The following is a 14865-nucleotide window of genomic DNA, read 5'->3' as shown; positions in this document are numbered from 1 at the left end:
TTTTTATAGGACAGGACAGAGAATGAGAGCGAAAGAGAGAGAGACAAATAGAGAAAAAGAAAGAGAGGCAGACAGAGGCAGAGATGGAAGGAAGTCCTCAAGCAGAGAGGAGGGATGTGGCACCAGTGTGTTTAGGCCATAGTCACAGCATGGCATGGAGAGTGGAAGGGTAGTATCATACTGCTATGGGTAACAGTGGGGATTTTCCTGCTCAGCCAAACAAACTCCTGGCACCAATCGTACAACATGTGCTTCCTTGAGTGCCATGGTCCATGCTCTAGCTGGAATACAGGGGTAGGAAGAGGTGAAGAATTTTGAAGAAAGGGATTTTTACCCGTGGCCTTGAGTGGCATGGTCCAGCAGCTTAAACTTTTTGATTATTTTCATACTCAGAAACTGATCTACAAGGAGGGCTTTGAGTGAAGAAAGTATTTTGATGATGCTTGAGAAGCTTTAGAGCCCTAACAAAATAAAAATAAACATCTAAGTGAAACCCTGATTATCTGTCAGTGAGGACATCCATCCATCCCTCCATCCTAACTCCACCATGTGGGCCCTGCAGTGGGGCTAAGGGAGTGGGGAGAGGGAGAGGCCTGGGTGGGTATCCCCCCTCCGCTCCCCCGTTTGTGGGGAACTCCCTCAGTAACAGCTGCTGCCTGGGCCTGGCTCCACAGAGGTAACACATCTCCAAATTCAGCACATTAATTAGACCAATTAAGAGATTTACAGGACAGATGGGTGGAAATCCAGCAGCTACAGCGCCTCAGAGAGCCTCAGAGCCGGCCCTTGGAGGAATGCATGCAGGCTCTGAGAGATAGAGGGCTGAGTGAGCAGTCCCCTCTTATACAACCGTGTGTCTCTGCCCCCCTGGTGGCTATGGTTAGGACAGGCTGGATGTTGAATTGGAGTATTACTGTAAATGTGGTGTAGTGTTTCCAAAATTGTTGAAAGCGACTGGACCCATGAAATTGTTGATAGCAACTGGATCCGTGCGTGAGCCCATAAGAAAGAGTCAGACGAGCTATAAGCAAGCATTTATTAACATGTGCACACAAATGTCACATCCCATTGTAAGACAAGAATGCTTTCAACATCAATTCAGTGGGAGGCCCCTGTTGATTAGTAACACTTCCTATCACTATGGTATATTTGAAATCATATATGTATCATCTTACACTTTATGTTAATCCCACTGTGACTACTGCATAATCTTGATGTGAATTCTAGCATCCCAGTGGTCTCTACAGTGCTGGCTCAGAGTCCCCGAAGGACAGAAAGTCGTTGTTCTTCCATAGTCTGAATGAGGGAGAGATGAGACAATTTAGTATCAGAGAGGGACGTGTAGAACTATAGATCAAATGACGAAGTGGGATATTGATATTTATTACTTTAGATACCACTTACATATTCCAGTTGCCTTTTTTAAATGTTGTACCTAAAGAGAGGGGGATAGATTAGGAGAGAATCAAAAATATCTGAAAAGTGATCCATATGATAATCTATAATTCTGTAGGCCTACTCACGCCTAAATTGCCATATGATTGCCATGACAACAAGCAGCCCCACCACCAGAGCTGGCACTAGGATGGCAACAAGATGACCGCTCTGTTCCTCAGTACCCAGCTGGAATAAAAACATAAGTTATTAGTTTGGTACTGTACTACTAATATTGTCAACAATGCACATTTTAAGTATCCAAATACAGAATACAGAAATGTGAACACACTTTTTTACTCAATACTGGGTCAGTAGTAGAGTTACTTAGTGGACTTGCAGTTGAGAAGTCGTCTACCCTCTGACCTACATGGTACAGGAAACAGGACAAAGAGATGAGACGCTGGTGAGTCGGTTGTTAGAGGAAGTGGATATGTGTTTACTATTTTGCAGAATAGAGGAGTTGTGCTTTGGGTTGTATAATTATGCACTGTGAAAAGTAACACAATAGCCTACCTTGAGTGGGACTGTCAGTGACAAGCAGCCATGTCTCAGTTGAAGAAGTTGTTGTCGCAATGGTTGAGGTTGAATGTTCTTGAAAGACATTACAGGTAAACATGATCAATAGCACCTAGTGGCAAGTAGCCTATACTCAACTGCAGTTTCATTTTCTCATAGTTAAAATCTCTCCCAATAAATTGTTGGAATCAGGTTATTACCTGTCTGAACTTCTGTTGTTGCTTGAGTTGTTGTCATATGCTGCTGATCATCTGACAAAGAAGATAAGAATATTGGTAGTTGAATACATGCACATAACCAATTCATGTGTGAGTTTTCCTTACTTGAATAACTATGGGGAGAGTCGTAATTCCACTTCACTTCACAAAAGCTAACCATTGAAAACCTCTCCTCACCATTAGTCAGAGTGGAGCAGACAAGCTCCTGTGAAGACGGCCCCAGGCCTGCATTGTTGATAGTGTGCAGCGTCACACTGTACTCTGTCGCCTCCTGCAGGTTGTTCATGGTGAAGCTCTCTGCTCCGTCCATCAGATGCACCACCCTGACAGGAAGCCGTTCATGGGGACTGTACTCACTGTAGCGGAGCTGGTAGCCCCGGATCAGCCCGTTCTGGAGGGACAACTCAGGGGCCTGCACGGGGAAGAGGACAAGACAATTGACCAAATAAAAGACCAATAAATTGTGGCATGTAAATGTTGGGCTGGACTCCGTTAAAAACAGGTCAAAAGAGCAAAGGTACCCTCCATGTGATTTTGATGCTATGGGAAGACAGGGCTTGAAGCTTCACATCCTGTGGGGGACCATCAGGGGCTAGAGGGAGAACATATTTTTCAGATACTTTACAAATTATGACATTTGCTTAGTTCGAAGTGACAGAGAGATGACAGAGATAGCGACAGAGGCGGATTGCTATAATTACTGTAGGCAAATCTCATTTGGCATTTAGCCTCAGGTTGTTTGATATACCTGCATCCTTAGTGGTGATGGTGAGCACATTGCTAGGTTTACTCAAGCCCATGTTGTTCTTGGTGAACATGCGGATGTTGTAGGTGGAAAAGGGTCGCAGGTCATTGATAGCAGTCTCTCTCTCCCAAGGCAGAACATTGCTGCCTCGTACTGCATCTACCCAGGAGTCTGTTAGCAAAAATTACGAAGAAATCATACAGAGTGAGTAAACATTCAAATTGTATTACGTTTACTATTGGTAGCACCCATTCATTCAAGCTATTAGGAAGTTTAAGTTTTGTTATTTCTGTTTTACCAGTTTGGCTCTTGCATTCCAGGTGGTAACCTGTGATGGGGGTGTTTCCATCGAAGCCAGCGCTCCACCATACAGAGATGGACCTGGCTGATATTTCTCGGATTGCCACAGTGGGAGGGTCTGGAGGTACTGGAGACAACCCAGTTATCTGAGTTATTAGAGAGATCTTTCTAGATGGTACCTTGTAAAGTGATACAGGATGTAATATAATAGAGTAGGTGATTTGATTTTACCTGTTAAAACCATCGTTGTCTGCATTGTTGTGGTTTGTTCTGACAAATAGATGAAATTACGTCATACATTTTCTCTGACACCCAAAAGTACTCTTTACATTTTGAAGGCTTAGCAGGACAGGAAAATTGTGTAATTTTTACTTGAGTCATTTTCTATTAAGGTATCTTTACTTTCACTCAAGTATGAAAATGGGGTACTTTTTCCACCACTGCATTTAACACAAACTAATAGCGATTGTAAACGTAATACCTTCTGGGTAGCCAACTGTTGTGCTCTCTCCAGGGATCCACGGTTCAGGGGTTGTGTCAGGAGCTGAAATAGATTCAAATGGACTGATTGAATTTGATGTAGGGAAGAGTGGGGTACGTTGAGCAATTGTTTACATTCAGCATCACTCAAGGGAAATATAGAATTATTTCTAACAAAGATATCATGAAACCTCTAACACAATAAATTCATTTGGTGACATTTTTTTTTGGGGGGGGGACCTAACTTGCTTACCACTTTTCCATGTAATTTCTTCCATCACAGACTCCATGAAATGATGACCTCGTCCTAAATATTTGGTCACATTTTGTGTATGGTTTCCTAGAATCAAGGGTAGCTCAACTTACCCCCCACTCTCCCCTATAGATAAGTATAGATGATGGTCAAGATAGTCTTGTTGACATTGCATAGATAGCCTTCCCTGTTCTACAGAAAGTTTTCAGTAAACTTTTAATCTGATGAAATGACTGTCTAAATGACTAAATGGCTTAAATGCACCCTTGTTCTCTCACCGGGCTGGATGTCGAGTGCCAGATGGTGTTTCTGGTCATTAAACCATCCAGGTATGTCCACACGGCAGCCGTATATCCCAGAATCCTTCATCTGTGCTTGGATGATGGTCAGAGAGACGTCCCCTGCCCTCAGATCACCCTGGAGATGATACCGGACCGAAGCACTGTGGGTCACTTTGACCCCCTCCGTCCTGATGACCTCATTGTCACAGCCGCTGTTGGGGATGTGACCACGACCCCAGCAGACAGAGAGCGGACCATAATACTGGGCATCATACTTACATGTTAGGGTCACAACGTCACCGACATAGCCTCGGATGGTTACTGTAGAAGCACCGCCTACAATGGTGAAAGCGATTATATCAAATGAGTCTTTCATTTGACTGTTTATTAGACTACTACGATGAAGATCTTACCAAAGAAAAGGTAGAGCACTAGCCAGCAACAGGAAATGTATGACTCCATGAGTGTGTCTAGCTGTGCACACAGTGACTAACCACACCACCTTCTATACCTTCAACAGGCTCTGCTCAACAACTGAAACACACTACACATGACTGCACTGTTGTCTCACAATTAAACCCCCTACTGCACTGTCACACACACACACACACACACACACACACACACACACACACACACACACACACACACACACACACACACACACACACACACACACACACACACACACCACCACACCACACACACACACACACACAGACACACACGCAACAAACACACACACATAATCAGGTGACACAGTGTGCTTTATCTGCACACATCATCAGTTGTGTTGGTTGCAGCAGGGTCGCATTTTGGGCCTGTTTCCTTTTTTTGTGGTTTTGGTTCCTCGTGAAACACGGCTGACACCACAAAATTGTTTACTCCAATATTTAGGAGCAAAGACACTGCATCAACAGAAATCATTTCAACATTTGGACAGTGGATGTTACTCAAGGATGGGCTGCAAGCAAGGTTAGGGTAGGGTTAGGTTTGGGGTATAGTGAAGGTGTAGATCTAATGGATGTTACTAGGGAGAGCCTAGAAGCATAGAGGCCTAGAAGACACCCCATCCAGACAACTCAATATACGAAGGTCCTACCCACTGCTTGAGCAAGGCACTTAGCCGCACTTAGCCCCCAACCCACTTTAGGGGCGCTGCTCTGCAGCAAACCATGCAAATGGATAGGTTTGTTCTATTATATTCTACTGAAGCCCTTGGAGAAATAATCACAGCGCCAAATACTTCAAATATCAGAAGTGTAAGTCTTTACATGCAAAATTCCCTCTCCTTCTTCTCTCTGTTTAACTTTGGTTTCTTCTTTCACATCTTGTGTGGGAAACTTGACCACATAAAGTGACTTGCGAAAGTATTCACCCCCCTTGGCATTTTTCCTATTTTGTTGCCTTACAACCTGGAATTAAAATGGATTTTTTGGAGGTTTGTATCATTTGAGTTACACAACATGCCTACCACTTTGAAGATGCAAAATATTTTTTATTGTGAAACAAACAAGAAATAAGACCAAAAAAAAACTGAAAACTTTAGCATGCATAACTATTCACCCCCCCCAAAGTCAATACTTTGTAGAGCCACCTGGATGGGTTCCGCTGGTGTACAGCAATCTTTAAGTCATACCACAGATTCTCAATTGGATTGAGGTCTGGGCTTTGACTAGGCCATTCTAATACATTTAAATGTTTCCCCTTAAACCACTCGAGTGTTGCTTTAGCAGTATGCATAGGGTCATTGTCCTGCTGGAAGGTGAACCTCCGTCCCAGTCTCAAATCTCTGGAAGACTGAAACAGGTTTCCCTCAAGAATTTCCCTGTATTTAGCGCCATCCATCGTTCCTTCAATTCTGACCAGTTTCCCAGTCCCTGACGATGAAAAACACAGCATGATGCTGCCACCACCATGCTTCACTGTAGGGATGGTGTACTCGGGGTGATGAGAGGTGTTGGGTTTGTGCCAGATATAGAGTTTTCCTTGATGGCCAAAAAGCTAAATTTTAGTCTCATCTGACCAGAGTACCTTCTTCCATATGTTTGGGGAGTCTCCCACATGCCTTTTGGCGAACACCAAACGTGTTTGCTTATTTTTACTTTAAGCAATGGCTTTTTTTCTGGTCACTCTTCCGTAAAGCCCAGCTCTGTGGAGTGTACAGCATAAAGTGGTCCTATGGACAGATACTCCAATCTCTGCTGTGGAGCTTTGCAGCTCCTTCAGGGTTATCTTTGTTCTCTTTGTTGCCTCTCTGATTAATGCCCTTGCCTGGTCCATGAGTTGTGGTGGGCGGCCCTCTCTTGGCAGGTTTGTTGTGGTGCCATATTCTTTCAATTTTTTTATATTGGATTTAATGGTGCTCCGTGGGATGTTCAAAGATCTGTACTTCTCCACAACTTTGTCCCTGACCTGTTTGGAGAGTTCCTTGGTCTTCATGGTGCCGCTTGCTTGGTGGTGCCCCTTGCTTAGTGGTGTTGCAGACTCTGGGGATTTTCAGAACAGGTGTATATATACTGAGATCATGTGACAGATCATGTGACACTTAGATTGCACACAGGTGGACTTTATTTAATTAATTATGTGAATTCTGAAGGTAATTGGCTGCACCAGATCTTATTTAGGGGCTTCATAGCAAATGGGGTGAACACATATGCACGCACCACTTTCCCGTTATTAATTTTTTTCATTTCAGTTTACCAATTTGGACTATTTTGTGTATGTCCATTACATGAAATCCAAATAAAAATCAATATAAATTACAGGTTGTAATGCAACATAATAGGAAAAATGCCAAGGGTTGAATACTTTTGCAAGGCACTGTAGTAACACCTTACAGTTAATCAGGTGTAGCTCTATTGTGTGGTCACATTCCCTGAGAGAAAAAAAGACTTTCCACTGGGAAAAGACGGGTTGAATCAAAGTTGTTTCAACATAATTTTTCCACGTATTGTGAAGTGGAATCTATGTGGAAAATACATCGGATTTGCAAAAAGTCATCAATGTAAATGGCTGTTTTGAAGGTAAAATCTCAACCACAGGATTATGCCATCATCATTGTAACCTGATTTTAACATAGACAAACCTTTAAAACAACATCAGATATTCTAGGTTATATTCTTCAACGTTATATTCACTATTAGAAAAACAACTATAGGCTGGGCAGCACCTCCTACTTGAGAATGTATCTATCTACAGCTACCCTTCGGTCTCCCATCCAGGGTTTTAATTTAGCCCACTGACTATTACCAATGTGCTATCATGAGAATGATTGTTGAGAGTAGGATAGGTTTGACAGAGCAAATTAAATGTGACCATAATTTATCATTCATACAGTATATCATCAATGATGCTATGTAGGCCTACTGTATATAGTATTTGTGAAATCATCAACAGCTATTGTTTCAATTCAACCCAGGATTCAACAAAAAATAGACAATACATATAGGCCTAGGAGAAATATATTCTGAGAAGTATATTCTGCTTGGATTAAAGAATAGGACTAAATCAAATCAAACTTTATTAACAGTGCATTAAATGTTTTATTTTATTTAGTCTTGTTCTTTAACTTACATTTTTGGTTGAGCTGGAGAATCCAACATATCAATTATTCTTTTGTAGACAAACTGGAATTAAAGCCAGACTACGTCAGTGGGACGGATGGAACTATCCAAGCAAAAGATGCATCTCCTTCAAATGTTGATATTTGGTTGCATTGACAACCAAACACAATTCAATATCACTTTTGAAATACAATAAATAGCTTATTAACTTGTTGACAAGTTAAGAAATGATTTGTTGGATTCACATCTTAAACTCCAAAAATAAAAGTCAAAGAATGGGACTAAGCCAGTCGCTCAGATGGAATTATCGAAGCAGTAGACACTTCTCCTTTAAATATTGATATTTAGTTGATTTGTCAACTAAACACAAGTCAATATTAGTTTTGAAATATAGTAAATACACTGTAAAAATAATCCTGTTGTTTTTACGGTAATTTATTGACAGCCAGTTACCTGTAAATTACTGTAAAAAAAATATGTTACTGTAAAATCCAAATAAACGTTGGTTTAAGAGTACATTACTGGAAAGTTTACAGTACAAAAGTCTTACAAACTAATGTAACTTTCAACCTTAAAATTAGTAACACATCCATGGCCACATTTCGAGGTTACTGTAACAATGTCTTCTTAAGTATCATGTAAAGCGTGCGCATTCAAGATAGCATGCATAGGTTGTCGCAGATCTGTGGAGATCTTCACAATTGCTCTAATAATATGCGCAGAATCTTGAACGGCATTGATCACTTGCACCGTGTACTTTTAAAGTAATCTCAACTGCAATCCAGGTCATTTTGTTCTGCTATTAGATGAAGCACAGTGATAAAACATGAATCTGTTCAATAAATAAAAACAAATATCTGAAATTGTATTCCCTTTTGAACTTGGTTGTGCTTTTAGATTTTACATTTTAGCAGACGCTCTTATCCAGAGCGACTTCCAGTTAGTGAGTGCATACATTATTTTATTTTTCATACTGGCCCCCCGTGGGAATTGAACCCACAACCCTGGCGTTGCAAACGTCATGCTCTACATCCCTGCCGGCCATTCCCTCCCCTACTCTGGACGACACTGGATAATTGTGCGCCGCCCCATGGGTCTCCCGGTCGCGGCCGGCTACGACAGAGCCTGGATGGTTGAAAGCATAGTGAGAACACATTGGAAATTCAACTAACTTTTGGCTGTCTTTTTGAGTGGGTGAATATAGGTTGTAATCTCATTGATCAATGTCTCAACCAAATATTACCCAATTATCTACTTTGAAATGACGTGGTGTGCCCAATGGTTTTTCTCTTTATACTGTAGTTTGATCTAGTTGCTGCTGCCCCCTTTATTACCACTTATAACCACTAGATGGCGGTATATCCAAAGCACCATAGAAGGAGCCAGATGAGGGGAAAACAGAAGATCTCTTAACAAAACCTTTATTCGTGCAAGTACCATTGCAGTACCTTGTTGGCAAACATGATGGCAAACAAGAACATCTTATGAGAGAGACCGTAAAAGAGCCTAACTGACTCTGTGATGACTCAGAGGAGTTAAATCCATCACATTTGCAAATAGGCCAGCACCTACGCCACATGGTTCTATATCTGCTTTTCTTCAATTCTGGAAGAAAACGATTTGTGTGCCAATTTTCTTGCTTCATTTGGAAAAGGGACTAGAATGGTGTTGTTAACTGGCTAATACAGTCCACAGTTGGTCTGTTCAGTGCAGTGTCCCGTTGCAGTAAACCCATCCATACACCAGCCACTGGTCTCCTATTGGACTACTATGGAATGTCTTCATTTCCCCTGGTAATCTCACTGATAAAAAGATAAGACTCAATGTTTTCTCTGTCTTCACAAGTCATGGGTCATAGACGAGGATAGAGAGCCAGCGGGTTCCTTCTGCAACTGTTCATCCATGCTCCACATCCATATAATTTTTAAGGTGTTTTCAGTGGATTATATTATTTCATTATGTAGGTAGGGGAGAGTGGGGTAAATTGAGCATAAGGGTTAGTTTGTTTCTAGGAAACCATACACAACATGAATCATGTGACCAAATATTTAACAAGAGGTCATCATTTCATGGAGGCTATGAAGGAAGAAACCACATGGAAAAACTGGTAAGCAAGTTAGATCCAAAAAACAGATTTTCACAGATGTATTATAATGCTTGTATCTAAACCAATGTACTGTAGATAGTTTTAAGATTGTTTTGTACATCAGTTGGGGTCCCTATAAGATACAATATGAGGTCCAAAACCTAGCATGAAAGTGCATCCTTGTAGCTGTTTCCCTGTCTTAGGTCAGTTAGGATCACCACTTTATTTTAAGAATGTGAAATGTCAGAATAATAGTAGAGAGAATGATTTCTTTCAGCTTTTATTTCTTTCATCACATTCCCAGTGGGTCAGAAGTTTACATACACTCAATTAGTATTTGGTAGCATTGCCTTTAAATGGTTTAACTTGGGTCAAACGTTTCGAGTAGCCTTCCACAAGCTTCCCACAATAAGTTGGGTGAATTTTGGCCCATTCCTCCTGACAGAGCTGGTGTAACTGAGTCAGGTTTGTAGGCCTCCTTGCTCGCACACGCTTTTTCAGTGCTGCCCACACATTTTCTATAGGTTTGAGGTCAGGGCTTTGTGATGGCCACTCCAATACCTTGACTTTGTTGTCCTTAAGCCATTTTGCCACAACTTTGGAAGTATGCTTGGGGTCATTGTCCATTTGGAAGACCCATTTGCGACCAAGCTTTAACTTCCTGACTGATGTCTTGAGATGTTGCTTCAACATATCCACATAATTTTCCTTCCTCATGATGCCATCTATTTTGTGAAGTGCACCAGTCCCTCCTGCAGCAAACCACCCCCATAGCATGATGCTGCCACCCCCTTGCTTCACGGTTGGGATGGTGTTCTTCGGCTTGCAAGCTTTCCCCTTTTTCCTCCAAACATAATGATGGTCATTATGGCCAAACAGTTCTATTTTTGTTTCCTCAGACCAGAGGACATTTCTCCAAAAAGTACGATCTTTGTCCCCATGTGCAGTTGCAAACATTTTTTATGGGGGTTTTGGAGCAGTGGCTTCTTCCTTGCTGAGTGGCCTTTCAGGTTATGTCGATATAGGACTTGTTTTACTGTGGATATAGATACTTTTGTACCTGTTTCCTCCAGCATCTTCACAAGGTCCTTTGCTGTTGTTCTGGGATTGATTTGCACTTTTCGCACCAAAGTACGTTCATCTCTAGGAGACAGAACGCGTCTCCTTCCTGAGCGGTATGACGGCTGCGTGGTCCCATGTTATTTATACTTGCGTACTATTGTTTGTACAGATGAACGTGGTACCTTCAGGCGTTTGGAAATTGCTCCCATGGATGAATCAGACTTGTGGAGGTCTGCAACTTTTTTCTGAGGTTTTGGCTGATTTCTTTAGATTTTCCCATGATGTCAAGCAAAGAGGCACTGAATTTGAATGTAGGCCTTGAAATACATCCACAGGTATACCTCCAATTGACTCAAATTATGTCAATTAGCCTATCAGAAGCTTCTAAAGCCATGACATCATTTTCTGGAATTTTCCAAGCTGTTTAATGGCACAGTCAACTTAGTGTATGTAAACTTCTGACCCACTAGAATTGTGATATAGTGAATTATAAGTGAAATAATCTTTCTGTATTAATTGTGTCATGCACAAAGTAGATGTCCTAACCGACATAGTTTGTTAACAATACATTTTTGGAGAGGTTGAAAAACACGTTTTAAAGACTCCAACCTAAGTGTATGTAAACTTCCGACTTCAACTGTATACATTATGAAATCAAGATAGTGCATTTTATTGTTACAGAGCACACATCATCATGCCCTGTGTATACATACAGTGAGGGAAAAAAGTATTTGATCCCCTGCTGATTTTGTACGTTTGCCCACTGACAAAGAAATGATCAGTCTATAATTTTAATGGTAGGTTTATTTGAACAGTGAGAGACAGAATAACAACAAAAAAATCCAGAAAAATGCATGTCAAAAATGTTATAAATTGATTTGCATTTTAATGAGGGAAATAAGTATTTGATCCCATCTCAATCAGAAAGATTTCTGGCTCCCAGGTGTTTTTTATACAGGTAACGAGCTGAGGTTAGGAGCACACTCTTAAAGGGAGTGCTCCTAATCTCAGCTTGTTACCTGTATAAAAGACACCTGTCCACAGAAGCAATCAATCAATCAGATTCCAAACTCTCCACCATGGCCTAGACCAAAGAGCTCTCCAAGGATGTCAGGGACAAAATTGTAGACCTACACAAGGCTGGAATGAGCTACAAGACTATTGCCAAGCAGCTTGGTGAGAAGGTGACAACAGTTGGTGTGATTATTCGCAAATGGAAGAAACACAAAAGACTGTCTCCCTCGGCCTGGGGCTCCATGCAAGATCTCACCTCGTGGAGTTGCAATGATCATGAGAACGGTGAGGGATCAGCCCAGAACTACACGGGAGGATCTTGTCAATGATCTAAAGGCAGCTGGGACCATAGTCACCAAGAAAACAATTGGTAACACTACGCCGTGAAGGACTGAAATCCTGCAGCTCCCGCAAGGTCCCCCTGCTCAAGAAAGCACATATACAGGGCCATCTGAAGTTTGCCAATGAACATCTGAATGATTCAGAGGAGAACTGGGTGAAAGTGTTGTGGTCAGATGAGACCAAAATCGAGCTCTTTGGCATCAACTCAACTCGTTGTGTTTGGAGGAGGAGGAATGCTGCCTATGACTCCAAGAACACCATCCCCACCGTCAAACATGGAGGTGGAAACATTATGCTTTGGGGGTGTTTTTCTGCTAAGGGGACAGAACAACTTCACCGCATCAAAGGGACGATGGACAGGGCCATGTACCATCAATTCTTGGGTGAAGCCCTCCTTCCCACAGCCAGGGCATTGAAAATGGGTCGTGGATGGGTATTCCAGCATGACAATGACCCAAAACACACGGCCAAGGCAACAAAGGAGTGGCTCAAGAAGAAGCACATTAAGGTCCTGGAGTGGCCTAGCCAGTCTCCAGACCTTAATCCCATAGGAAATCTGTGGAGGGAGCTGAAGGTTCCAGTTGGCAAACGTCAGCCTCGAAGCCTTAATGACTTGGAGAAGATCTGCAAAGAGGAGTGGAACAAAATCCCTCCTGAGATGTGTGCAAGCCTGGTGGCCAACTACAAGAAACGTCTGACCTCTGTGATTGCCAACAAGGTTATTGCCACCAAGTACTAAGTCATGTTTTGCAGAGGGGTCAAATACTTATTTCCCTCATTAAAATGCAAATCAATTTATAACATTTTTGACATGCGTTTTTCTGGATTATTTTGTTGTTATTCTGTCTCTCACTGTTCAAATAAACCTACCATTAAAATTATTAACTGATCATGTCTTTGTCAGTGGGCAAACGTACAAAATCAGCAGGGGATCAAATACTTTTTTCCCTCACTGTACGTAAAACAAGCAGAGGTCTAGTCCCCCTTGAGCTTCTTGAGAGAGCAGCCAATGAAGTGAGGAAAGGCTATACATCCATTTGAGCAGCAGCAAGGGACGAAAAATAGACTTAACGACATTAAAGAGGTACATTGACAAAAAATAAAACAAACATGTACCTGTCTGGAAGAGAAGCTATGATAGAGTAGCAGAGTCACACAAGGTCTTATCTGATGACATGGAGTCTGAGCTTGCTAAACATATCAAGAATGTTGCGGACCAGTTTAATGGGCTTAGTAGCCTCAAATGTATAGAAAACGGAGCAACTAGCGGTAGGGAGAGATATGTAACCCTAGGAAATAGGACATCACTACATCACTCCTGCACAACAGAAGCCACCAAAAGATAGCCTACCACGCAATGAATTGACTATGAGCCTAGTGTTTTTCACAATGTCTGTATTGGCATCAGTAATAGCTTACCTTATATTCCTCATGCAACTAATACATACATACTACATGAGCAACAAATTTGAACTTCAAAACAACAATGTGCCCGTAATTTACCCATCCTTTGACTGTGGTTCAATGTGGAGTAGTAGTGAAGCAGGATTGATTCCATAAGAGCAGTTTGACATGTAACAGTCTTATTTCCTTCACTCAGTTATTTTCTACAATTTCTTGGGGATTAATGATTAACCAGTAGAAGCAATTAAAACCAGTGTTCTGAACTAATATGTAAACGTTTTAGGGTCCATACACAGATTGACTACATAGCTCAAATCCATAGGCACACAGGTCTTTTTATCCTCCACTACACTATAGAGTACCACAGTATGAGTCATAATACCCATAACACCTAGCAGTCAAACAGGGAAATGGTTCCAATTGTTTTTCCACCATTCATTTTTTCCCATAGGGTATTTCAGAAATACTAAATAAGGGCTGTGTTTCGTGTAGGCTTATCCTGGTGTGACATTTTGATATCCGTTTAAATCTCTCTAGGACAAGGTGACTTGCTTGCGTACATAGAACAGTAGAAAGTTCTCATGGAAAGAGTGACTGGGTGTGCCTCAACTCTTAGCGGGCTCTTTCTAAGGTAAAGGTTTTGCTGTACCACTGGTTATCTGCCCTGTGCTCTTCCACTCCTGCTGAAAGGCCTCACTCCTCTCTAAACTTTCCCCTTCCACACGTCAACACTGTCCACCAGAGAGGATATCAAAGACAACCAAGCCAAGGGACTACAGTGGTAAGGTCCCCCATCCACCTCCACTACAATCTGAAGTAGAAACCTATTCCCATAATACACCATCGCTTAGTCAGATTTAGCCCTCCGACCTGAGTGTGAGAAGAAAATAATGTGTTATGAGAAAGCGGTCTGAAGTGGGACTTGTGGGGGGCACGTAACTGCATGGAATTGTTTTTGGAGTACAGCCTGTGTGTGTGTGTGTGTGTGTGTGTGTGTACACTCTTAGAAGAAAGGGTTCCAAAAGGGTTCTTCAGCTATCCCCATAGGAGAACCCTTTTTGGCTCCAGATAGAACCTTTTTTGGTTCCATGTAGAACTCTTTTGGGTTCCATTTAGAACCCTCTCAAAAGGGTTCTACCTGGAACCAAAAAGGGTTCTTCA

At 41.8% G+C, this 14865-nt stretch overlaps 1 protein-coding gene across 1 annotated transcript; it reads right to left on the bottom strand.

The window, feature by feature from the left end:
* Window positions 1–1022: 1022 nt before the first annotated feature.
* Window positions 1023–4778, bottom strand: LOC311107975 (protein sidekick-2-like). The gene is made up of 14 exons (XM_084150607.1): window positions 4644–4778; window positions 4228–4566; window positions 3698–3760; window positions 3448–3486; window positions 3215–3343; window positions 2920–3087; window positions 2693–2763; window positions 2349–2583; window positions 2154–2204; window positions 1951–2028; window positions 1727–1800; window positions 1524–1623; window positions 1405–1435; window positions 1023–1296 (listed from the first exon to the last, which is right to left on the bottom strand). Exons 1-14 carry the CDS (start codon window positions 4690–4692, stop codon window positions 1242–1244), a joined length of 1482 nt encoding a protein of 493 aa, XP_084006733.1. The 5' UTR covers window positions 4693–4778; the 3' UTR covers window positions 1023–1241.
* Window positions 4779–14865: the final 10087 nt, after the last annotated feature.

Source organism: Coregonus lavaretus (genome assembly GCF_964263955.1).
Source record: "Coregonus lavaretus genome assembly, chromosome: 32".
Classification (NCBI taxonomy): Eukaryota; Metazoa; Chordata; class Actinopteri; order Salmoniformes; family Salmonidae; genus Coregonus; species Coregonus lavaretus.
This window is presented reverse-complemented; position numbering and strand designations above follow the sequence as displayed.